The sequence below is a fragment of the Schistocerca piceifrons genome, chromosome 1, assembly GCF_021461385.2.
Source record: "Schistocerca piceifrons isolate TAMUIC-IGC-003096 chromosome 1, iqSchPice1.1, whole genome shotgun sequence".
In the NCBI taxonomy this organism is placed as follows: Eukaryota; Metazoa; Arthropoda; class Insecta; order Orthoptera; family Acrididae; genus Schistocerca; species Schistocerca piceifrons.
This window is the reverse complement of record NC_060138.1, coordinates 598,268,898-598,296,088: the sequence shown is the minus strand read 5'-3', so window position 1 is coordinate 598,296,088 and position 27,191 is coordinate 598,268,898. Positions and strand designations below refer to the sequence as shown.

General features: G+C 39.4%; 1 protein-coding gene across 1 annotated transcript in view; it reads right to left on the bottom strand.

Annotated features, from left to right (window-relative positions):
• Positions 1 to 27,191, bottom strand: part of LOC124755559 (otoferlin-like) — a 461,140-nt gene that overhangs the window by 137,567 nt on the left and 296,382 nt on the right. The window contains exons 23-24 of the mRNA XM_047249045.1: positions 12,853 to 13,021; positions 2,600 to 2,786 (exon numbers count right to left, since the gene is read on the bottom strand). Coding sequence (XP_047105001.1) covers positions 2,600 to 2,786; positions 12,853 to 13,021 — 356 coding nt within the window. The remainder of the gene's footprint in view (positions 1 to 2,599; positions 2,787 to 12,852; positions 13,022 to 27,191) is intronic.

Genomic DNA, 27,191 nt, shown 5'->3' with positions numbered 1-27,191 from the left:
GTTTACTCCTGGGGCCTTGTTTCGACTCAGGTCTTTCAGTGCTCTGTCAAACTCTTCACGCAGTATCGTATCTCCCATTTCATCTTCATCTACATCCTCTTCCATTTCCATAATATTGTCCTCAAGTACATCGCCCTTGTATAGACCCTCTATATACTCCTTCCACCTTTCTGCTTTCCCTTCTTTGCTTAGAACTGGGTTTCCATCTGAGCTCTTGATGTTCATGCAAGTGGTTCTCTTATCTCCAAAGGTCTCTTTAATTTTCCTGTAGGCAGTATCTATCTTACCCCTAGTGAGATAAGCCTCTACATCCTTACATTTGTCCTCTAGCCATCCCTGCTTAGCCATTTTACACTTCCTGTCGATCTCATTTTTGAGACGTTTGTATTCCATTTTGCCTGCTGCATTTACTGCATTTTTATATTTTCTCCTTTCATCAATTAAATTCAATATTTCTTCTGTTACCCAAGGATTTCTACTAGCCCTCATCTTTTTACCTACTTGATCCTCTGCTGCCTTCACTACTTCATCCCTCAAAGCTGCCCATTCTTCTTATACTGTATTTCTTTCCCCCATTGCTGTCAATTGTTCCATTATGCTCTCGCTGATACTCTGTACAACCTCTGGTTTAGTCAGTTTATCTAGGTCCCATCTCCTTAAATTTCCACCTTTTTACAGTTTCTTCAGTTTTAATCTACAGGTCATAACCAATAGATTGCGGTCAGAGTCCACATCTGCCCCTGGAAATGTCTGATAATTTAAAACCTGGTTCCTAAATCTCTGTCTTACCATTATGTAATCTATCTGATACCTTCTAGTATCTCCAGGATTTTTCCATGTATACAACCTTCTTTCATGATTCTTTCATACACAGTCTATTATTTGGTTCTTGTTGATCATCATCAAAGAAAGCAGCAGTGTAAGTAACAACAAATAGCAGTCTCTTGCCATTGTTTCACTAATGAGATGATTCCTATCCTTTTTTTTTTTTTTTTTTTTTTTTTTTTTTTTTTTGTAATTGTAAGCGGCGGTAGCGCGCACAAAAGCAAGCTGTGCCACGAGCAGCAACAGGCCATAAACATGCACTATCAGACACAGCACAGTAATGCATTTTCAGCTTAGTGTGACGTAAACACCTATAACAAAAAAAACGGCACTTACCAGATCAAAGCAAAATAAGCAATCGATCAAACCAGACAGAGCATGTGAAAAAGGAAGGGTACTCGTATAAATACGGACGGAGCGCCTGACGCATAGCAATGGCTACCTGGTAAAGCTTAACTGCTAAGCTTACGACTCGAACCAAACTACTGTCACTGTATTGTCATTCATTCGACGTAAATCATGTCTCATATTACAATGGACCAACTTTGTTTCGATTTGGAGGTGCGGCCTAAAACTTTGCTCTCCCCTTGAATTTTGAGTCACAAATTTCAGGTGCTGCTTAGATTCGGGAAATTTTTTTTCCTTTATTTCAAGTCTCATTTTTCAGGTGCGGCTTAGATTCAAGTGTGGCTTAGATTCGAGTAAATATGGTATGTGGGAAGGGATGGGCACAAAAGAAGGAGACCTTGCGTCTGGTAAGTTATACAACAGAAGTGGAGTAGGATCTTCCTGCATGTGTACATGGGACAAATTTACATATAGAACTTTAAATGAATATAACTGAGAAGATAGGGGGTGAAGCAGTGGAAAAAAAAGTTTATTATTTTTTACAGGCTGAATGAATGGAATTGTATCACTCTGTGAGCTGAAGAATGGCTTCTGAAGAAATATTCCTCATTTCAAGGCATGATGAAATATATTCAAATGTGTGGCACAGGACATGGTGCAGCTGTTCTGTCTGCAGTGGTGTTAGGTAATGGAAAGTGAGATGATGCCACTTTGGGGTTGATTAATAGGTATGAATTAGGAATATTTGGATAGATTTGTCTGTGGGGCCAGGTTTAGAGTGCTAGTGTCTGTGGCTTTCAGCATATTTGTGGATGAACTACTAATCACTAGAGATGTAACATCTAATGGCTGCAGGACAGTACACGGCAGACACTAAAGGTATTGCTGGTGAAATATGAGTTACATTGTTCAGCTTCATGTTTATGGACTCATACCATTTACGTGGTCAATACTTTCTTGCCATAGTGAGTGGTTGTATTTGTTTACACTACAGTTTATATTCTACTGTTGACACCCCTTATCATTTAAAACACATAATTTTCTTTTTGCTCTTATATGTAATAGGAATTGAATTTATCAAAAAATGTAAAAACTCTACATTCACGTTACAACCCATGAGTCTCCTTTATAAACTTATGAGAAGAACTTCTTAAAATACTCAAAAAGCATAGAGTGATACATTCTGGCACTAACCTGTAGTCTACTGGTGCCATGCACGAAATACACAGTTTTCTAATTGTGGATTAATTTAGCACTAACTGTGCATCACTAAATCCAATGCACTTGCTCTAAATAGCAAAATGCTTCCTCCATAAGCAGTGGAAGGGAGAAATCTCAAGCTATTGTGGACCACTGCTATGTCCTACTCTGATCTACGAAACTTAAACTGGTAAGTAAACCTAACCTGTTAATGAGGTAACCTTACTCTGCAGTTGTTGCAGTGATTTTTTACGCTCCTCTGCTTCTCTCTCACGCTTTGTCATTGGCACATACATGTATTTATGTATGGAGTTAATCATGTGAGTGCCAACTAGAGTGTACCGTCCAAAACTTCTGCAGTCTACTGCACGGATTGTTAGGGGTGGACGGTAGAGTTCTTGCTCTGGTAGTTCCTGAAAAGTAGGAAAAGAATTTACTGAAGGTCTCAGATAAAGTTTAACATATATTCAACATCTTTTACTGTACAATATCACAGTTAATCTACATTCTGATATATAACTTCAGTAACTGAAGATTATGACAAGAAATTTATAATTATAATAATAATATTTAACTGTTTGAATATAGCACAACAGTAATGAGAAAAAACCAAAAGCAAAAAAAGAGAAAAAAATCAAGTCAATCCTTCACTTGCAGACAGTATTGTTGTGTGGGGTAGGGGAAGATGCAACAGATAATAATAATTATTATTATTATCATAATAACAATGAAAGGCCAAGCCATGTCAATACTGGCTGGATACAAGCAGTTATTCTGTTTAGATCAATATTGGAAAATATCAACAACAGCAGAAAATGGTAAAACTGGAGTGTGGAGGTAGGGCAGTGTGTGAGTAGCTGTTAACAGTCCAGTATTAGGGTTGTTCTCATTAGAACTGGCAGCAAACCAACACCAACAACAATAGTAAAGGTATACGTTTTGATGTCACAAGCAGATCATGAAGAAATACCGAAAGTACAAGGGTCATTCGGAAAGTAAAGAACATATTTTTCTATGGAGATTTTTATTTGATATAATTAAATAAACTGTATTTTATCTACAGTTTGATACCCAAGCTACTTTACTATGTTGTCACCATTCAAATTTAGATACCTGTACCATTTAACTAGTTTTTCTATACTTTCTGCTTACTCAGTTGCCATCAAGTTGTTGAATCACTGACAAACTGGCATTGTCCACTCAAAAGGTCTTTCAATTTGGGGAATAAGTGATAATCACATGGACATCCACTGTCATGGGATAACTCCACTGGTTAGTGTTCCAGCCGCTTGTTTTTAATGGTGTGGTGAAGTCGTTAAAGTGTCTGACAGTAAATTGTTGCCTTTATGGTCTCACCTCTAGGCACATAGTCCATAAAGGAGACCCTTATGATCTCTTTTGGGTTTATTAAGGATTGCAAATGATGTCAGTCCATTGAAGGGCCCTTTATCTCTGGTGTGAAATCCAAGTCTCGTTATTAGTGACAATGTGATTCAAAAATTCATCACTATCCTTTTCATAATGACTGAGAGATGTCAATGCAGGTGCCATTTGTTTGGTTTTGTGTTCATCTGACAAAATTTGAGGGACCCACTAGGCATACACTTGTTTATAAACCAGATCTGCACTAACAATGTCTTAAAACATTGCCTTGAAATGTCTGGAAAGAACGATTGTAGTCCACTAATTGGATTTTTGTTTCAGTCCTTGCTGTGAGTCCATTGATCACCACTGAGGGCTGGCCCAAGCAATCTTCATTGTGAACATTCTTCTGTCCATCATTAAACATGATACACCACTTCTGAACTGATGCTTTGTTCATCACACCGCCATAAATCTCGGTTATCTGTATATAAATTTCGTTGGGTCAGACTTTTGCACATTTAAAAAGTGGATGACACTTCTCACCTCACATTTGATGGGATCATCAATTTTGTCAAACATTTTAAAATCATTCAACTAACAGTAAGCAATTGTATTGGATCATAGCTGCTGCCAAACAGAAGTGGACGAGTACTAAGGTCAGTGGTGATGGTAGGGGGGTGCTCTCATGTGTCACAACAAAATGTCACTTTCCAAATGACCCTCATATATGAGGTTACATGTTGATGTCACAGGCAGAAGATGAAGAAATACAGAAAGTATAAGAGGCTAGTAAATGGATAACACAGTGTGTAAAGTGAGATAGTAATCTAGTGATCAATGGGAACTGGAAAATGGTAGTAGGGAAAGGAAGAGAAGGCACAGTTATGAGAGAATATGGGATTAGTAGTAGGAATAAGAGAGGAGAAAGATTAAACTTTTCAAAATTCACAAAGGAAGGAGGTATATTTGGATGGTCAGGGAAATACAGAAATACAACAATAGATATTACTTAGGAATGAAATAATTAGGAAATGCAGGGAAGCTAAGATGATATGGCTACAAGAAAAATGTAAATTAATTGATAAAGAAATGGCCATCTGGAGGACTAATAAAGCATGTAGAAAAGTTAAAACAATGTTTGGTGGAACTGAAACTGGAGGTGTCAACATTAAGAAGTGTGCAAGGGGAAAAACACAGAGGAGAGTGTGGATATGTGGAATGAGTATACTGAAGACCTGAGGGGGAGGAACTGTCTAATGATGTGACAGTAAAAGAGATAGGAGTCAATACAAAAGACATAAGAGATCCATTATTAGAATAAGAGCTTAATGAAGCTTTGGAAGACTTGAGATTAAATGAGGCAGAAAAGATAACATTCCATCACAATATTTACAGTAACTGGGAGAAGTGGCAACCAAACAATATTCCAGTTACACAACCCCAAAGATAACAAGGGCAGAACAGTGCAAGAATTATCCCACTATCAGCTTAACATCTAATTTATCCAAGTTACAGATGCATAGAATGCAGAAGAATGGAAAGGAAAATTGAGAACCTCTTCAGTGATGATTATTTTGGCTTTGAAAAGGTAAAGGCACCAGAAAGGCACTTTTGACATTGTTCTTGATGCTGGAACCAAGATTTAAGAAAAATAAAGACACATTTATATATGAACTTGCAGCATGGTGCAAGTGGAAAATATGTCCACAACTTGTCTTGTAACTGAAATAAACAGTTGTATTGAGAAGCATCTTTTTGTATTTCTTGTCGATGACTAGTTTCAGACATTTGTGTCCACTTTCAAACTATACTATAAAAAATTATAGCTGATGTGACAGTTTTATAGAAACAAGGCACATATCTGCAATACAATTATAGTACACTAATATACATGTAACATATAAAAATGTGTTATGGTTTAGTTTTACAAGATGCCTTACTAGTTACATGACGCACTGTAAGTGTGACAAATACTGGCAGTAGCCCATGTACAAAAAGTGCCCCTGCAGTGATCAAAGCAGTACAATGGCTGACCCAGCCACAGTAAAATACACCACATAGGATGGACATTAGAGAACTCGTGTGCAGAGACACCAGTGTTTACCAGGTAAAACTCTAGAGGCAGCTGACAGCAGTGCACTTTGAAGATAAAATGTTTAATGACAAACAATACATTCTTTTTCTTTTTATTAACTTAATATAGACTGCAAAACTCTAAAATTCCAAAAATTATTTTGCTAAGACCACTCATTGGTCTCCAGTGGGTTGAATTACACCAAACTGTTATGTGTTAAATCATGACATTACATCACCTGCAGAACATGCTGCAGTTGTATGAGCTGTCCCCATTAGTTATACTGTTATGCATTACACATAATTCAAGTCCAGACTCTAAAAAGTTACAACAACCCAAAATTAAAAAGTGCAGCAGGCACCACATCTACATCTACGTGATTACTCCACAATTCACAATAAAGTGCCTGGCAGAGGGTTCAATGAACCACCTGACAAGCTGTCTCTCTACCGTTCTGCTCTTGAACGGCACGCAGGAAAAACAAGCACTTAATTTTTTCTGTGTGAGCCCTGATTTCTCTCATTTTATCACAATGATCATTTCTCCCTATGTAGGTGGGTGGCAACAGAATGTTTTTGAGATCGGAGGAGAAAACTGGTGATTGAAATTTCATGAGAAGTTCCCATCACAATGAAAAACTTTTTAATGATTGCCACTCCAGTTCACATATCATGTCTGTGACACTACCTCCCCTATTTCGTGATAATACAAAACTAGCTGCCCTTCTTTGTACTTTTTCGATGTCATCCGTCAGTCCCACCTGATGCGGATCCCACACCGCACAGCAATACTCCAGAATAGGGCGGACAAGTGTAGTGTAAGCAGTCTCTGTAGTAGACCTGTTGCACCTTGTAAGTGTTCTGCCAATGAATCACAGTCTTTGGTTTGCTCTACCCACAATATTATCTATGTGATCGTTCCAATTTAGGTTATTTGTAACTGTAATCCCTAAGTATTTAGCCTACAGTTGAGAAAGAAAGCTTGCATAATATTTCGAATGATAATGGCACAAGGGTGATTAATTTTGCTGTTTCAAAAGACATGATTGTTGAGAGCACATATTTCAAAAGGAAGGACATTCATAAAGCAACTTGGGTCGCTCCGGATGGACACACCCGAAACCAAATTGATCATGTTCTTGTAGATCGGAGATGGCATTCTAGTATCGAAAATGTTAGGACTTTCAGGGGAGCAGACTGCGATTCTGATCATTTTCTTGGAGTTGCCAAAGTTCACCAACAGCTATCTACAGCAACATCAAGGTGTCACAATGCCGAACTTGTTAGGTTCGACACTGACAAGCTAAATGATGAAAACTTTAGAAGAAGGTACATGATAGAAATTGCAAATAGGTTTGATGCTCTCAGGACACACAAAGATCAAGACGAGGATGTAAATAAACAGTGGATCACTGTGAGGAATAATATCAAAGAGGCTGCAAAGGTCACAATAGGTACAATTAAGAAGAACAGGAGGAAACTGTGGTTTGATGAGAAATGCAAGAAATTGGTAAAGGAGAAAAGTGCCATTAGATTGGGATAGAATGGGAGATAGAAAACGAGACGAGTTCTTGAACTCGAGAAGGGAAGTTGGTTGTAGGCTACAGGCAAAGAAGAGGGATTATTTGAACAACCAAATTACAAAAATGGAAACAAACAGTAAAACAAAAAACATTAGGGAACTTTACCTAGACATAAATGGGTATAGGAAGGGCTTCAAGGCTAGGACAAATGCACTTCGAGGGGATGCTGGGGGAATACTGACAGACCCCAGTGCTATATTAAGTAAATGGAGGGTGTATTTTGAGCATCTATTAAATGTACACCAGGAAGCAGGAAATGAGCAGGTGTACGAAATACATACAGCAGAACCCCAGATACCTGAGCCAACATTAAAGGAAGTAAGAGATGCAATCAACAAATAGAAAAACCATAAAGCACCAGGATCAGATTGCATAACTGCAGAATTAGTTAAAAATGGGGGACAGAAATTGGTGGAAGTAGTTCACAAAGTTGTAACCAAAGTATGGAACTCAGAGATGATACCTGAAGAGTGGCAGGAGTCGATTCTGATCCCAATTTTTAAGAAAGGTGACAAAATGGATTGTAGTAATTATAGAGGGATATTGCTATTACCAGTATGTTCCAAAATTTTCTCGAATATTCTGCTAAGCAGGCTTACACCATATGCAGATGAAATTGTGGGGGATTACCAAGCTGGCTTTTGGAGGAACAGATCAACTATAGACCAAATATTCACCCTGCATCAAATTTTGGAAAAGAAATGGGAATACAATAAACCAGTTCATAATCTTTTCATAGATTTTACAAAAGCATATGATTCAGTATTGAAAATTCTTTTGGAACTTGGAATACCAAAGAAGTATGTTAGAATTATAGAAGCGAGTTTGAAAAACACAAAAGGTAGAGTAAGCATGAGGAAATTGGAGTCAGAAGAATTTGTAATAAAGAACGGACTTAAGCAGGGAGATGCCCTGTCTCCACTACTTTTTAATTTAGTCCTAGAATATATTGGACGAATGGCAGCAGATAATTCAGAGGGTGTGGAGTTAAATGGAAATATTAAGATATTAGGGTATGGAGATGATCTAAACATCATTAGCGATAGGAAAGAATCTGTAACAGCAAATGCGAATGTGTTAATCACAGCTAGTGAAGATGTAGGTCTAAGGATAAGTGAAGACAAAACTAAATACTTTGTTACTACTAGAATGCCAACAGCAGTAGATCAGGAAATGTTAGAAGTAGGAGACATGCAGTTTGAAAAAGTGAACACATTTAAGTATTCAGGCGTGGACATCACTTCAAGAAATGAGATTGAATCCAAACTGAAGAAGAGATTATGGGCGGGAAATTCATGCTACTTCTCACTGAATAGATTACTTTCATCACAGATATTGTCTAGGGATTTAAAGATTAGAATATACAAAAGTATTATTCTACCAGTTATGCTGTATGGGTGTGAGACTTGGTCTCTCACTGTGCGAAATGAAAAGCCGTTTTGAGTATTTGAAAACAAAATTTTGAGGAAAATTTTCGGAGCAAAAAGGGATGACATTAGCGGAGAGTGGCAAAAACTGCATAACGAAGAGGTTCACGAACTCTATTCAAGCCCTGACATAATCAGTATTATTAAGTCACGTAGGCTGTGATGGGTGGGTCACGTAGCTCGAATGGATGAGGGCAGGGCAGCACACAGAGTACTGGTAGGGCACCTAGAAGGAAAACATCCTGTGGGGAGTCTGAGGCATAGATGGGAGGACAATGTGAAGGCTGATTTGAGGAGCCTAGGTATTGAAGGTGAATGGAAGGAATAGCCCAAGACAGGGACAGATGGTGAAAATATGTTGCTGTGGTAATGGACTCTCGAGTCTGGTATGACCAGTGAGTAAGTAAGTAAGTATTTAGCTGAATTTACAGCCTTCAGATTTGTGTGACTTATTGCATAATCAAAATTTAGCTGATTTCTTTTAGTACTCATGTGAATAACTTCACACTTTACTTTATTCAGGGTTAATTGCCACTTTTTGCACCATACAGATATCTTATCTAAATCATTTTGCAAGTTGTTTTGATCATCTGATGACTTTACAAGACAGTAAATAACAGCATCATCTGCAGTCTAAGACAGCTAGTCAGATTGTCTCCTATGTCATTAATATAGATCAGGAACAATAGAGGGCCTATAACACATCCTTGGGGAATGCCGGATATTACTTCTGTTTTACCCGATGACTTTCCATCTATTACTACGAATTGTGACCTTTCTGACAGTAATCATGAATCCAGTTGCACAACTAAGGAGACACTCCGTAGGGACGCAGTTTGGTTAGAAGACGCTTGTGAGGAACAGTGTCAAAAGCCTTCTGGAAATCTAAAAATATGGAGTCAATTTGACATCCCTTGTCAATAGCACTCATTACTTCATGAGTATAATGAGCTGGTTGTGTTTCACAAGAATAATATTTTCTGAATCCATGCTGAATATGCGTCAATAAATCATTTCTTTTGAGGTACTTCATAATGTTCAAGTACAGTATATGTTCGAAAAACCTACTGCAAATCGATATTAGTGATATAGGCCTGCAATTCAGCAGATTACTCCTACTTCCATTTTTGGGTATTGGTGTGACTTGAGCGATTTCCCAGTCTTTAGGTATGGATCTTTCTGTGAGCGAGTGGTTGTATATAATTGCTAAATATGGAGCTATTTTATCAGCATACTCTGAGAGGAATCTGACTGGTATACTATCTGGACCGGAGGCCTTGCCTTTATAAGTGATTTAAGCTGCTTTGTTACACCGAGGATATCTACTTCTATGTTTCTCATCTTGACAGTTGTTCTTGATTGGAGTTCAGGAATATTTACTTCATCTTCTTTGGTGAAGGAGTTTCAGAAAATCGTGTTTAATAACTCTGCTTTAGTGGCACTGTCATCAGTGACTTCACTGTTGTTATCGCGCAGTGAAGGTATTGATTGTGTTAGAAGAACGAACCAAAGCAATAGTAATCCACCCATTACCTACAACTTGAACTGTACTCGTCAAAGAAAACCTTGCAACAAATCCCATCCACCTATGAGCCCCCAACAAAATCTGGACCTCACCAGTATTGTTGGGAATGATATTAATACTCTTACAAGCCTTAAACACACTCGGACGCAAACGCTGACAATGATAACGTCAACAAAACATCAGTGCGGCTGCTCGTGTGGCTGCAGAATGAAACATTCTCCCAGAATTCGACTTTAAATAGCACGCCACGCAGTGACATCAGCGGCCTTGACAGAGTTCTAGCGCGGCATGGGCAATGTAAAACTAGTAGCCCACACCAGCCTTGGTGACCCTCCAACAGTGCGCAACCTACAGGGCTGCCAATTTACCCCAGGTAAAACTCTAGAAGCTGCTGACAGCGGCTTGCATCAAAGACAAAATGTTTAGCGACAAAAGTCACACAGAGCCCCATGTCAGGGGAGACCACCAGACTGAATGAGAGTCTTTCCTCCTCTTCTTGTCTGGTGGGTCTCCCCTGACCTGGGCTTCTGGGTGACTTTTCCACCCTCTACCCATTTTTCTTAGACCTCTCCAGTTCCTTCTCCTTCACCCCTCTTCCTTCCCCTTTGGCCCATCTGCTGGAGGGAAAAGCTGTTGATTCCGGGGTATGCATGGGTAAGGGCTTTCTTTGCATATGTGTTCTCCTGCAGCCACTTGGTGATTGGTTTTTTTTCATGTATATTAGTGTACTGTAACTGTGTTGCAAATCTGTGCCTCATTCATATAAAATTGTCATGTTAACTGTAATTTTCTTTATAGATGGTTTGAAAATGAACACAGGTGTCCAAAAGTAGTCACCATAAGAAATAAAAAAAGCTTATGATGGAGCTACAACCATTTATTTCACACATTCGTGAGGTCTGCCACGATATAAAAAGCATCCAACAATGTAAAATGGTACAATATGTTCAAAATTCTCAGAAAAATGGTGTAAGCTATAGGGAAATATGGGAAATATGAAATATGTACAAGAACAGAGGGGGGAAAATAGGAATGGAAGACCAAGAATGAATTGCTCACATTAGAAAGGGTGTAAGACTGTTCAATCTACACATCAAAAAGTAATGAAGGAAATAAAAGAAAGATTTAGGCAAAGGATTAAAATTAAGGGTAAAAAGATATTAATGATAAGATTTGTTGATGACATTGCTCTCATCAGTGAAATGGGGGAGGATTGCAGGACCTGCCAAGTGGGATGAACTGTCTAATAAATACACATATTGATTAAGAGTAACCCAAAGTGGTAAGCAGTAACCAGAATGAGATGAGTGATAAACTTGGGACTATCAAGTAGGCAAAGTGAAGGAATTCTGTTACCTCGAAAGCAAAATAATTAAAGACAGATGAAGCAAGGAGAGCATAAAACGTACACTAGCACAGGTAAAGAGGGCATTCCTGGCAAAACAAAGTCTTCTAATATCAAATATCAGCTCTAATATGAGGAAGAAATTTCTGAAAATATTTTTGGACCACAGCATTGTATGGTAATGAGTCATGAACTGTGGAAAACCAGAGAAGAATAGGACTGAAGTGATTGAAATGTGGCACTATAGAAGAATCTTGAAAAGTGGGTGAAGTGGTAAGAAAGGAATGAGGAGAGTCACTGCAGAGTCAGCAAAGAAAGGAGAGACATCATTGAATAACCTCCAGCATTCTTAAGGAAGTAAAAGCTGTAGGACAAGACAAAGATTTTAATATGTCCAAGAAATAATTGAAAATGCTGGTGAAAGATGTACGAAGAGAGGTGAGGATACAAAACAAAACTATATGGTGGCAAAGGAGAGTGAAATACATGGCACTCACTGTCCATATTTAACTATAGGCTTATTGATAGTATCAACCATAACACAAAGAAAGAGATAAAATGGGGGAGGAAAAGAAAGTAGCAACCACATCCTTCCTTGTTGTTTTCCATATCGTTACTCCCTTGTATTAACAAAGTAATTTGCTTTTCATCTCCTATTTCTCTCTCTCTCTCTCTGTTTGTGATTATTATCAAAATTAAGCCTTATTTCACCACAGATAACAATAGCCTCCTACCATCCCTGTCCCTCCTGCTGCCAATTACTTCCTTATTCCTACTTGCTCCATATATCTAGCCCCCCCCCCCCCCCACCCTCCCTCCTGCTCCAGACGTCCACAAAGTTTGCATGCGAAAAAGAGAAAGTGTATATTTGTAACAGAAATGCAGTATAAGTTCAAAACATAATACATCAATTTGAACTATTATATTTATGCGTCTGTGCATCACCATTCAGTCACCTAGAGGTGAAAAATTGACTTTCACCACATTTTGCTTTTTGTTCAAGTAATAAATATTGCTCAAAGTTCACACTAGATTTAAAAATTGGCTACTGCACCTATTTCTGAATGCCTTACATGTTTTCTGACAACTACTGCTTAAACAACACATTGTTTGTGCCTTGCAGAAAGATTAAATAAAATTCCAAAGTTTTATTGTACATACCAGTTCAAGAAATTTGACAGGAGTACTGAAATTTGGATTCTTTCTTGCATTTTGTATTACAGAAGAGTAGAGAATGTGTCCAGCACATTCAATATCCACCCTTGGTTTATCCACAGTCATGAGATGAACTCGTTTCAAATCTCTTAGTCCCCAAAAGAGCACTTCAATCCTATAAACAACTAACATTAATATCATGTTACACTAAACAGTCCAAGCTGTCAACAATCACTATCAAAGACTCAAAGATCAATTTAATTTTTTATATCCAAACACAGGTTTATTATAGAATCACTATGTTAAGGCTAAAAAAATTAGGAGTTGTCTGTAATGCATATAAACAATTAACATTATTTGCATAATTTTTTGATATCTTAGTACTAGTAAACACAAAAAAAAGGTTCACATATAGTACCTGCTGAAATCAAAAGCACTCAGAATTTGGAGGAAGAGTGATATTACTCTTATCAGTGTTGATAGCAGTTCTTTAGATTGAGTATAAGCAATTATGCTGCTTGAACACACACACACACCTACAAACACACACACACTTTTGATTTGCCAGGAATGTGTAGTTCATCTTTGCTAGCATTTAAAATACCTTCTTTGCATATGCCTTGACCAGGGTCCTAATCAAATTTCAAATTTAATCTCTGGAAACTTTAATTTCCTCAAACCTTTCAATCTTCTTTTGAACAAATGAAGGGAACCATAAGTCACTGAATACTATTAATGTATATCAATACCTGTCAATCTGTAACTAATTAAGAATGTGCCAGAATCTTGTAGGGCAACTTGAATTGGTAACACTGATCATCAGGCAGTTGTGGCAACAAAGATAACCAAAGTACAACTGGCAACTGAAACAAGCATAATGATATACGTCATCAACAAGCTAGACACAAAAGCAATAGTTCCACATCTCAGTGAGGAATTTGAAACTTTTAGCACAGGACAGAGGCATGTAGAGGAACTATGCATCAAGTTTAAAAAAATACCATAGTTGACCATGCACTGGATACATACACTATGTGATTAAAAGTATCTGGACACCTGGCTGAAAATAACTTACAAGATTGTGGCACCCTTCATCGGTAATGCTGGAATTCACCCTTAGCCTTGATGACAGCTTCAACTCTTGCAAGCATATGTTCAATCACATTCTGGTAGGTTTCTTGGGGATTGGCACCCCATTCTTCACAGAGTGCTGCACTGAGGAGAGGTATCGAAGTCAGCCGGTGAGGCCTGGCATGAAGTCAGCATTCCAAAACATCCCAAAGGTGTTCTATAGGATTCAGGTCAGGACTCTGTGCAGGCCAGTCCATTACAGGGATGTTATTGTTGTGTAACCACTCGATCACGTTGAAAGATGCAATTGCCATTCCTGAAATGCTCTTCAACAGTGGGAAGCAAGAAGGTGCTTAAACCATCAATGTAGGCCTGTGCTGTGATAGTACCACACAAAACAGTAAGGAGTGCAAGCCCCCTCCACAAAAAACATGACCACACCATAACACCACAGCCTCCAAATTTTACTGTTGACAGTATGCATGCTGGCAGATAATGTCCACCCAGCATTTGTCATACCCACATCTTGCCATCGGATTGCCACATTGTATACTGTGATTCATCACTCCAAACAACGTTTTTCCACTGTTCAATCATCCAATGTTTACACTCCCTACACCAAGTGAGGCATCATTTGGCATTTATCAGCACGATGTGTAGGTTATGAGCAGCCGCTTGACCATGAAATCCAAGTTTTCTCACCTCCCGCCTAACTGTCGTAGTACTTGCAGTGGATCCTGATGCAGTTTGGAATTCCTGTATGATGGTCTGGATAGATGTCTGCTTATCACACATTATGACCCTCTTCAACTGTCGGCGGTCTCTGTCAGTCAACAGACGAGGTCGGCCCATACACTTTTATGCTTTACATGTCCCTTCATGTTTCCACTTCACTATCAGATCAGAAACAGTGGACCTAGGGATGTTTAGGAGTGTGGAAATCTCACATACAGATGCATGACACAAATGACACCCAACCACCTAATCACATTCAAAGTCCGTGAGTTCCGCAGAGTGCCCCATTCTGCTCTCTCATGATGTCTAATGACTACTGAGGTCACTGATATGGAGTACCTGGCAGTAGGTGGCAGCACAATGCACATAATATGAAAAATGTATGTTTTTGGGGTGTCCAGATACTTTTGATCACATAGCGTATTTACAGAGCAGAACAGTTTGTATGTGGGGGACCCTCCATGGTATACAGCCACTGAAATAAATTTCTAAAAAACAGAGACTACTTCATAATAGGCATAAAACAAGCTATAGGGCTAAAGGAAATATGCTTGGCTGTCAAGACAGCAATGCATGAAGCCTTCAGTGACTACCATAGCAGAATACTGTCAAATGATCTTTCACAAAAACCAAAGAAATTTGTCATTTGTAAAAGCTGTTGTGGCTCCAACATTTGTGTCCAGTTAGTCACAGATGAGACAAGAACTGAAAGTGAGGGCAGGAAAGCAAAAGCGCAAATGCTTAACTCTGTTTTCAAACATTCCTTCACAAAGGAAAATCCAGAGGGGGCCCCAATTTAATCCTCGTGCCACTGAAAAGGCCTCGATCTGAGGCCGTTTTGGATAGTAGTAGTAATTAAGAAAATTCACCTGGCAACCTTACAAGAGCTATGCAAGTATAGTTGGATAACGGGACTGCCACTTTGTGGCCTTCCAATCTGCCTGATTTTCTTTTAAGGTTTACTGCCCTGATTTCACAAATGATCCAAAACCAGGGAGATTATAACAGGTAAATGTATTTAGCATTCATTGATTTTATTAAGGCATTTGATAATGTTGATAGAAAGAAACTGTGGAGAATTATGAGGAAAAGAAGGTGATCAAAACACCTAATAATCTGTCAAAAAGTCTGTAAAATACAGGATTCTAATTTTGGACAAAAATGGCACTTTAACATGGCCTATAGCCACAAACAAAGGAGTAAGTCTAGGATGCAGCATTTCAGCCACACTTCTTAACACTTATTCAGATAATGCAATTCAGAAATGGAAGGAAATTTTTAATGGGGGGTTTAAAATTAACAATAATTCCCACTTGAACTGTCTTTTATATGCCGAAGATGCCACACTGCTGGTGGATAATGAAGACAACCTATGAAGGGGAATACATTTATTAGCTGAGGTTTGTGGAAACTACCATCTGACAATTTACAAACAGAAAACAAAATCAGTGGCTTTGAAAGGGAAATATCCTGTATGGACAAAAATTGTTATCAACAATTGAACAGTAGAACAGGTCAAATATTTAGACTATTTAGGTTGTGACATCACATACGAGTATGATGAAGATGTAGAGAAGAGATTAGAAAAGTTGGGGAATATATGTGGAACAATAAACAGATGTTTAAAAAATAAAATAAGCAAAGAAACAAGATTGAAATTTTATAAAACAATGATAGTTCCAATGCTTGTTTATGGAGGCGAATTGTGGGTTACATGAATACAAGCAGCAGAGATGAGGTTTATAAGAGCAGTAAAGAGATGCACAAGGGCTAATAGATTTTGAAATTTTGAAAGTAGGAAAGAACTGAACATATTTAACATTCTGACTAAAATACAAAATAATTGGAGAAACAAGAATGAGTGGAGAAAGATTACCACTGCAGGTAAGAAGATTTTTCTCAGATGGGAGAAGACCGAGGAAACAACGGGTAAGAAGCAAAACAAAAAGGGTCTAAAGACTGAAGTGAAGATGATGATGATGAACAATGAAAAGAGGAGTGAAAAAATTGTTGTTGTCAGTAGTAGTGAGAAAGAGCTGAAATCATTAAAACTGAACAAAACTCCAGGGCCCAATGGAATTCCTATCAGATTCTACAGTGAATTTGTAGCTGTGTTTTATATGGAGGGCAGCAGTAATGATCCACAAAACTACCATCCAATTACCTTGGTATAAATTTGTTGTAGAACCTTAGAACATATTCTGAGCTGAAACATAAGAAGGTATGCTGGACAGAATGATCTCTTCCATGCCACCCAGCATGGATTCTGAAAACACAGAGCATATGAAACCCAACTTGCACTTTTCTCACATGATATACTGAAAACTTTGGAGCATGGCATTCAAGTATTTCTTGATTTCTAAAAAGCATTTGATTCTGTACCACGTCTACACTTATTATTAAAAGTATGACTATAAGGGGCATCAAATTTATGACTGGATTGAAGTTTAATTTATTAGGTAGGATGCAGTAAGCTATCTTGGAGACTTATCAACAGATGTATAAGTAAGTTCAGGACTAATTAGCTTTTGTACAATGTTAATAGCAACCTCAGTGCAGCTTGAAACAAACTGCACAAATGTTCAGTCAGATCTGGATAAGATTTCAAAGTGGTGCAAAGACTGGCAACTTTGTTTAAATGTTCAGAAATGTGAAAATGTGCTCTTCATAAAACGAAAATATTACATATTTTCATATCCTATGACTGTAATATCAATGTTTCACAATTGGAGGAGTTGGTTAACTTATACAAATTCCTGAGTGTAACACTTTGTAGAGATATGAAGTGGTGGACTTCAGTTTACTGACAGAATGCTGGCAAAATGCAATCAGTCTACAAAGGAAATTGCTTATGATCTATTCATGTGACCCATTGTAGAATATTGCTCAAGTGTCTGTGACCTGTACCAAATAGGGCTAATGTTGTTGAATGAGAAGGGCAGCATGAATTCTCACAGGTTGGTTTGATTCCTGGGAGAGCATCACAGAGTTGCAGAAGAAACTGAACTAGCATATTCTTGAAGATAGACATAAACTATCCTGAGAAAGCCTACTTACAAAGTTTCAAGAACTGTCTTTAAATTATAACTCTAGGAACATACTACAAGACCCTATATATCGCTCCCATAGGGATCATGAGGACAAGATTAGATTAATTACTGCACACATGGAAGCATTTAAACAAGCATTCTTCCTGCATTCCAAATTTGAATGGGACAGGAATACTTTAATAACTGGTACAATGGGACATACACCTGCCATGCACTTAACAGTTGTCTGCAGAGTGTAGGTGTAGATGTAAAACAGTTTAGGAAATGAAAAGCACCTTTTACCAGCAATGCAAAATAATTATTGATTTCACAATTGGTACAAAAAAGTCTTAAAGTTTTGTGAAACATTGTCCATGATTTGGGTGCCAAACATATGACATATGACCTACCTGCTCACAAGAGAGGCCAGCCTTATACCAATGTATCATATATGGGATCTAGGGATATGGAGGAGTATAGACTATTGAGTACACCATCTGTAAAAAGAGTAATACCACTTTATTGAACACAATGTACATGTGACAATGTTCAGTTTGAGACTAATGAAAATGTACACGAGACATCTTCACTTGAACATGGAACAGTGCTCGCTAAACAGTCAGAGAGAGTCCATAAAGTTGCCCTTGCTGGTCAATGATGATGTGGATGACAGCTGTCTCAGAGCCCCCCCCCCCCCCCCCTCTCGGCAATGTGGAGCAGGGGGGAAGAAATGAACGTGCGGCTCCAAGGTCCACAAGATGAAGTGGTGGTTGGTCGGCATTGGGCATCATGTGTGTCAAGTCTGCCTGACCAGCCACGTCATTGCTGGCTCAGAAAGGAGATGGGGCTAGACCATTTCTTGCAGGTATGAATCTTTTCTGACAAACCTTGTCTTGGCTGGAGTAGGAACCAGGCACAGCTTGACCATTTCTTGTAGGAGCGACAGAATCACATGACCAGCCTTATAGTAGCTGGCACTTCTGTGAGGCAGAACTAGGCCACTTCTCGAAATCATAGTAGGAGTCATACAAATGCAAACAGGTGGCGTATCTGCGGTTGACATGGGAAACATCTGATGGGTCCACATGGGATGGCAGTGGTGTGACTGAAGAGTGGAGATGTAGGGTGTCGGTGGTGAGGGTGTTGGCATGTGGAGGCCACACGTACCAAAGAGACTATGATCTGATCAAAGTGGTGGTGTATGTTGAGAGGGCAGTGCAACTGACGTGAGTCACTGATTTATTAGCCAGTGTGAACTTTGATGGGTGCGGCCTGTGTGCAGATGGTCTGTGACAGGATAGAGGTTGAGAGGAGGCAGGAATGCTGGGTACTGATCCATGTTGGGTTGTAGTTGAAGTTGACTGTAGGTGGAGAAGCAGTCATAGAGTCCGGCATTGTTGTGTTGAACTTGTGTCGAGAAAGGGCACTGAAGTTGTCAGCGACAGTTGGAGCTGAGTAGTGCAACTGACAGTGGTTGCACCAGCATCATGTTGTATCCAGTTCTTCCTATGTATCCCTAATGTGGTGATTTAGAACATCATCAACTTGTGGTAGGTGTGCAGTAATTGAATGTGGAACCAGACGAACGTAGCGAGTGAAGTCATTGAAGTTGCATGAAAATCAGGGATGGAAAGAGATTGAGTTGCATTCTGGTAAGTCATGTGGAAGAGATATGGTGACAGTGTGCTGTCCATGTGGAGGGGCATGCCAAAACACAGTGTACTGTCATGTTTGTTTCGTTTTATGTCCAGGATTAGTGACAGTACAGATGCCGGGTGGAGTGAGGAATGGACATGGTAGGATGTCAGGTAGACATGATCAGTCAGCAGAACTGGGGTCACTTGTGTGCTGCCACACTCGTTGTCATGATGTTTGTGTGTCAAGACCATGAGCTGCTCACACGCTGTGGTGAGGGCAGCGGATGTGTTGTTATTATGTCACGGGATCAACATGTTCTCCATACAGAGTGCATCCGATGACACACAGCAGTCAACATAATGTTGGTGAATCATCAAGAACTCATAAGCTGAGGAGCACACTGCATCTTCCTGTTGTTTATTTGAGTGGTTGATATACCAGGTAGGGGCAGAGGTGCCAGGGCAAAAGATTCTGGGATGCAGCAGTCCGTAATGAAGTACAGAAGTGCAGCATGATGTACAAACAAGGGGAGGTGGAATTAGCATAAAAAGTTAATTGCTAGGTTGGTTTTATGATGTCCTTATTAGAGAATATCCATGTGAGGCAGTGAGACAAAGACACAAATAGAGTCTGGGTCATGGATCTGTGAAATGTAATCGATGAGCTGGGAGCTTCTTGTGGTTGCAATGCTATAGGTTCTTCCATTGTTATGAACCATCAAGCAGTAGCGAATTGATGTCAGAGGTGAAATCCACCAGAGAGTGGTTCATTGGGAATGGGATGGTTGGAGTTGGAAGCCTCACAGAACACTCGTCAGAGTTCGAGTCGGTGAAAAGATCACATTCATGTGTGCAATTGGAGATGTGAAATCTGGTAACCGTCATTGTCAGTGGAGTGAGATAAGATTTTCAGCCATGCAGAATGTTGAGGTGACTAGGATAGTCTTCTCGAATAGATAAATCTGTTGCAAACACTACTGAGTAATCACAAACTGAGTGACAGTTGTGAGTCGACGTATCAGCACAGCTTGAAGTCTTTTGTTTTGATGGGTTGCAGGTCACTGTGCCAATCTGTGATGGGGACATACATTGTATAATGCCAACAGAAGTGACCCAGCCAGGATGCAGTAGAGTCAGCCGCGTATGGCAACTGAGTGAGTGTGGTGCAGTTGACAATGTTCTGTCCAGGTGAAAGCATAGCATTTTTGATGCCATTCGGCCCAGGCCCTGGCATGACACAGATGGGGATTTTCTGCACAGGCATGGGAGTGGCATGCTCAGAAGAATTCTGCACAGGCTGAGGTACAACGTAGATGGCAAATGTCTTGCACAGGCAGCACGGATGTGGAGCAAATCACTGGGAGGTGGGGGTTTGTTGACGTGCAAGGGCTGCCGCTCCAGCTAGACATGGTGGAGTCAGAATTAGAAGCAATCAGGTGAAGTCAGTTGGCCTCGGCTCCTGTGTGGAAGGAAGGATGCCAAGGCTGTTGCTGTGGCACATGACAGTGAGCATTTTTAACAAAAATGTGAATGACGTAGTTGTGGTCGATGTACGTTCTTGATCTTAGTTAGAAATAAATTGTCCACAATCACAGGTGGTGTTTGAGGGTGGTCTGTACCAAATGTTAATTTCCATACCCAGTTTGAAATCCAGGCAACCAGTGGCAGCAAAGGCAGATCGAATGAATTTGTGTTTGGTGCAGAAGATGTACTGTCCGTGATGAATGAACATGCATCCGTGCAACTGAAATGTTGCAATCCAATCTTTGTGTAGTATTTCTACAAGCAGAGTATGATGATGAGGTTCTACAGTAGATCATTTGTTGCTTTTAATTGTTCAGGACTAGATGTCTAAAGGCAGGGGAAGAATCGACTGAGAAGCACTGCACTGTCCAGAATAGAAATCATTGGAATGGCCTGTGAATTTTTGCTGTCAATGGTTACTTGTAGGTTGCAATGTCATAACCATATTGAGGTGAATTTTACCTTGTAAGTAGTTGTCACGAGTTCTTGTGGTCACCAATGTGCGATCTCAGGATATGGACAGGTGTAGAATATCTAATACACGATCTGTATGTAGAGTAATAACACTTCACTGAAGACAATGTACATGAGACATCCACATGAACAGAGAACAGTGTTTACTAAACAGCAGAGGCTGAGTTAGGTTTCCTGCGAAAAGCAATCTACCAGATTCAAGAAACAGGGCAGCCCTTGACAAAGTCAAAGAAATAAATTGTCCACAATCACAGGTGGGGTTTGAGGGTGGTCTGTACCAAATGTTAATTTCCATACCCAGTTTGAAATCCAGGCAACCAGTGGCAGCAAAGGCAGATCGAATGAATTTGTGTTTGGTGCAGAGGATGTACTATCTGTGATGAATGAACATGCATCCATGCAGCTAAATGTTGCAATCCAATCTTTGTGTAGTATTTCTACAAGCAGAGTATGATGATGAGGTTCTACAGTAGATCATTTGTTGCTTTCAATTGTTCAGGACTAGATGTCTACAGGTTGTGTAGTGCCAAGATTGGAGAGTGTGTCAGGGAAATGGGGTTCATTAGTTATGGGAAAGCATAAAATGGTGTTTTCAAATAATCCTGATCTTGAAAATGTAGAAACATATCAAAAATTCTACAAGGTGGCAAAAATTTTACTGCAGTTGAAATGGATCCTGCAGTAGAGACATCCACTCTTCTAGATTTACTCCAGTTTTCAATGTATAAATGGTGAGAGGTCAGTTTCTCCAATGAAAAATGTATTATCTGACAGAAGACTCAACATGACCCCAGAAAATTTAGACAAGTATTTGCTTGTCATGTGCAAGACAATAAAGCACTGTAACGCACAGGTGTTTTTTTTTTTTAAACATAAAATAAAATAAAAAATAAAAAAAAGAATTTCATTTTTCTGTCTAATACAATTATTATTTTGTTTAAAACTTTGAAGTTACTTTAAGAATATAATACAACACAATGTTGAGACTTTCTGGTAGATTAAAACTGTGTGCAGGACTGAGACTCAAAACCCATGACCTTTGCCAGGTAGCTCAGATGGTAGAACCCTTGCCTGTGAAAGGCAAAGCTCCCAGGTTTGAGTCACAATCAGGCACATAGTTTTAATCTGCCAGGAAGTTTCATAACAGCACATATGCTGCAGAGCAGAAATTCATTCTGGCAATACAATGTTAACATAAATATGCCAACCATGTGATGTCTGAACAGTGCAATTTAGTAAATAAAACAAACAAACATGGAAAATACAGGATGGAATGTAACAATATTATGAAAAGGATAGTTGGTACTCCCCATACAGTGGAGATGCTGAGTCACAGATTGCTAGAAAGTGAAACAACGGGGCCTTCATCAGAAATAGGCAACAGGCATGCACATTGAGCCAACTGTGGCCCAGTAGCCACGGACTGTAGTCAACTGTGTGTGTGTGTGTGTGTGTGTGTGTGTGTGTTTCTATTTCTGATGAAGGCCTTGTTGGCTGAAAGCTCACTTTCTTTTTGTTGAGCCTTACTGTGACTCAGCATCGTATATATAGTGAGTAGCAACTATCCTTTTCATAATATTATAATTTAGTAAATAAATAGGTATGACATTAAGTTTTTCTGTATTACTCTTTATTGCCTATTTTAGCTATTTATAATGCCTTTTTGCTTGCCTACTTGAAAGATTTATAATGCCAAAACTTTCAGTTTCTGCTCATTACAACAGATGGACGTTAATGATATTGGGTAATGGTTTTGTGGATCACTTCTGGTTCCCTATTGGTGGATGGGTGTGAACTCCTCTGGTCACAAATTCTGTAAGGAATCTGACAGAGATTCCATTATACACTGTGGCCTCATCAACCTTTGTGATTTCAGATGCATCTTAACACCACCGTGACTAATATTTATGTCACTCATCCTTGCAGTGGTATGACACTTAAACTGGTGCAGCAATCCTGGATCGTTGTTTGTAAATGAATATATCAAAATAGAATTTAACACTTCTGTTTTTGATTTCCTACAATCAATTTTTGTTCAAATATTGTCCATGAGTGGGTGGACACTCATTATGTTGTTACTGCCCTTAACATAAGGGCAGAATTTATTTGGATTTTGTGAGAGGTTGATAGATAAGAAAGAATCTGTTACAGTAGCTGCTGAAATTCACACATTGTCCTTTTGACAGCCAAACATGTAACAACATTTTCACCTCTCTATTTACAGCCCTATACTTTGTTTTAAGCTACTTTTCAATAGTTTTTGTTTCTTAAGAAGTTTTGTTACAACAACTGTAGCATGTACTATGAATGGTTCGACTAGACAGATGCCTGTCCATGCTTTTAAACCTGACCCACAATTCCTCAAGTTGGATATATTCCTATCTCTGCTTCCCCTACAGTTTTTACCCTCTGCAGCTCCCTCTAGTACCATGGAGGTTATTCTTTGATGTCTTAACACACATCCTATCACCTTGCCCCTTCTTCTTGTCAGTGTGCACTATATATCCCCTTCTTCAGCAATTCTGCAGGGGCTCTCCTCATTCCCCAGCTTATGAGCCTGTCTAATTTTCAAGATCCTTCTATAGAACTACATCTCAAACACTTCAGTTCTTTTCTGGTTTTCGCACAGTCCACAATTCACTACCATACCACAATGTGCTCTACAGGTATATTTTCAGAAATTTCTTCCTCATATTAAAGCCAATGTTTGGTATTAGTAGGCTTTGTTTGGTTAGGACCACCCTCTTTGCATGTGATACTCTACTTTTCATGTCTTCCTTATTTCATCTGCCATGCATCAGTTTGCTTGCTAGATAGAAGAATTCCCTCACGTTTCCCCCTTTGTAGTCAGCAGTTAACATGTTAAGTGTGTTGTTAATCTCATTCCACATACAGCTCATTAATTTTGTCTTCCTTGTGTTTACTCTTAGACCAAAATGTGTACTCATTAGCCGGCCGCTGTGGCCAAGTGGTTCTGGATGCTTCAGTCCAGAACCACACTGCTGCTTCAGTCGCAGGTTCGAATCCTGCCTCGGGCATGGATGTGTGTGGTGTCCTTAGGTTAGTTAGGTTCAAGTAGTTCTAAGTCTAGGGACTGATGACCTCAGATGTCAAGTCCCATGGTGCTTAGAGCCATTTGAACCATTTTTTGTACTCATTAGGCTGTTCATTTCATTCAAAGTGCCAGACTCAAATATGTCAGATGCGGAGTTGTTCACGGTTGAAAGTCAGAGTGGTCTGCAACTTAACCTTAAGAGATGTGAGTGTCACATGTTTTGGGTAGTACCTCTGGACCTGTACGTTTTCCGGTTCATGGACTCCAAAGTCAGTTGCATACTAGCACCAGCCAGCATCGTGTTTACTTGGCCTATGCTCATCTTGATAAATGTTGAGAATTCTTCATGCTGTTGTGCTCTTGCGGTTTCCATGTTTGTCCTGATTGCATCTTCAAAATCTTTGGTCAGTTGCTTGATTGACTCCAGGTGTTTTTGCAGAAGTCACATATTGTGGTATGCTCCGCTCATCCTGAGTGGTTTTTTTTTTTTTTTTTTTTTTTTTTTTTGGGATGATACCATCTCACTATGCAAGATATGACCGTTGGTGATGATACCTTGGTCTTGCGAGCATGTTTACAATGGTGTTAGAGTTGTATATTTTAGTCACCAGTTTTGGAGTGTTGGAGGCAACAAATGCAGCTGCAAGAGGAGGAGCTGAAATAGGAACAATGACAACAACTGATGCATCAACAGCAGCAGGATCAAATGCAGGAACTCATCTGTTTGTTGACCTACAGCCAGTGACACCAGTGGAGCAGCCTTTTCCACTGGTTTTGATGACATTGTGGAAAGATGAGAAAATTGCTTATGACACTTTAAGCTGTACTACCAGGTAAGGCACATCACTGAGTCTGTAGATCAGAAAACTTTGTTGCTGCCTAGTAGTAATAGTTTGTATGAGATCATTCAGAAATTGCAGCTCCTTACAAACCCTGCAAAAGAAGACTTGCAGAGTTATGTAAATTACTAGTTGTGTAAACTACTATGGTAGACAAACACACATGGTAGCTACTTGCTTACAGCTCAGTCAATGCCATAAGTGTCCCAGGCAGTCATACACAGTGTGGATGGCTGATTCACAGGGGTTAACATGTAGATGTAATTTTGAGTGTAAACAATGTAGCACTTCCTCTGCAGACTCCTCCATTTGTGATGCAGTGGTATGGCCAGCAGTAGACAAAGCAGTACAGACTAAAGCAGAAGCACATCTGTAACTGACATTAGACAAGGTAACACCAATTGCAGAGTCAGAGGAGTTGACTGCTGCAGTGCAAAATGTGTTTTCAGATGATTGGAGATGACAAAACTTGATGAGTCATGCCAGCAGGACAGGACACCTTTAATGGCTGTCCAATTTTTAGTGGTTGTGTTCTCAAGATGGTCAATCAACCATTCTCCTGCATCTCAGTACCACTTGGCTATGAAGGTGGTGGCTGCCCTGGAACACTCTCAGTCTCTGGCTCTAGACTCACCCACTGAGTCCACGGCAGGTGCTGAGTGCCAACCCTCCACAGCATTGGACTTACCCCCATAGGTAAAGTGTCTTGCCCAGATTGCTGGTCCTTACACAAGAGGAGACAATGCCCTTATTTCTTTGCAACTTATTGAGTCTGTCTTAGTAGCTGTGTGAAGGAAACAACAAAGAGCATTGTCGTGAGACAAAATCCCATGTTCACAATCAACCCCTGTGTACGTTAGTGGGCCTATGGCTGCACCTTATCATTAGAGAGTTGGGGATAGCTGGGAGTTGGTCAAGTTTCAGTGACACAGGAACATCAGTCAGTATGATAAATTTAGATACTTATCAACATATGGGATGCTCCCTCCCCCTTACAGCACTCTCAGAACTAAGTAGTATTTTATAATGGGCAGTGGAGTCCCTTGCAGGACAACTACTTGTCACAGCCATATACAAAAATATGGAACACTTTCTCACACTTTTGGTTGTAAATTCACAGTTGTCAGGAAACTGTTTTTGGATTTGAAGTAGTCGATAAATCTAACCTTGCCTCTCAGGGAGTACCATTTCATACTAGGATGCATTACTGTCGTCATTTCATTAACATTTTAGTAAGGTTCTGGTTAGGGCCATCAGTTTTGAATCCCACATAACACTGAAGCAATTGGTAGCTCCTAATTTTTGTCAAGCCTGCTCCGTACCATTTGTTAAGGGAGATAAAATGAATGCAGAACACAACAGATGGTAAAATCTCAAAAGTGGTGTCACTGGTTTCATCAAGCCAGTGGGATAGCCCCCATGGTTCTGATCAAGAAATCCAATGGCAATTGGACTTTGCGACGATTTCAAACACACGATCAATGCACAAGGTGAAATACTATACATGATTATCTCAAACCATGTTCTGAGGAGCTGCTGGCTAAGTTAGCTGGTGATCAGTATTTTTTCAAAATTGACTTCAGAAATGCACACTTGCAGTTGCCATTGGAAGGTGAGTCTTGACAGATTTTTGTATTAGATACTCATTTCAGGATGTACTAGTTTAACCATTTGCCATCTGGCATGGCTTTTGGTCCAGGAATATTTCAGAATTTTATTGACAACTTTTGGAAGATATTCCATGCTTTATCAACTGTTTTGGCAGCATTTGGGTTATTGTTTCCAAAATTGCAGGTTTGCAAAATTTATAGGTAGTTTTTCACTGATAGAAAACAAGTTGCACTGCAAGCTTAATAAGTATAGTATTTTTGCTTTGCAAATGCAGTACTTAAGGAATGTGCTATCTAGGAACAATATCAAATCAAAAGCAGAACACATTACCATGACTAAAAATTTGTCAGCTCCTAAGTATATTAAGGAG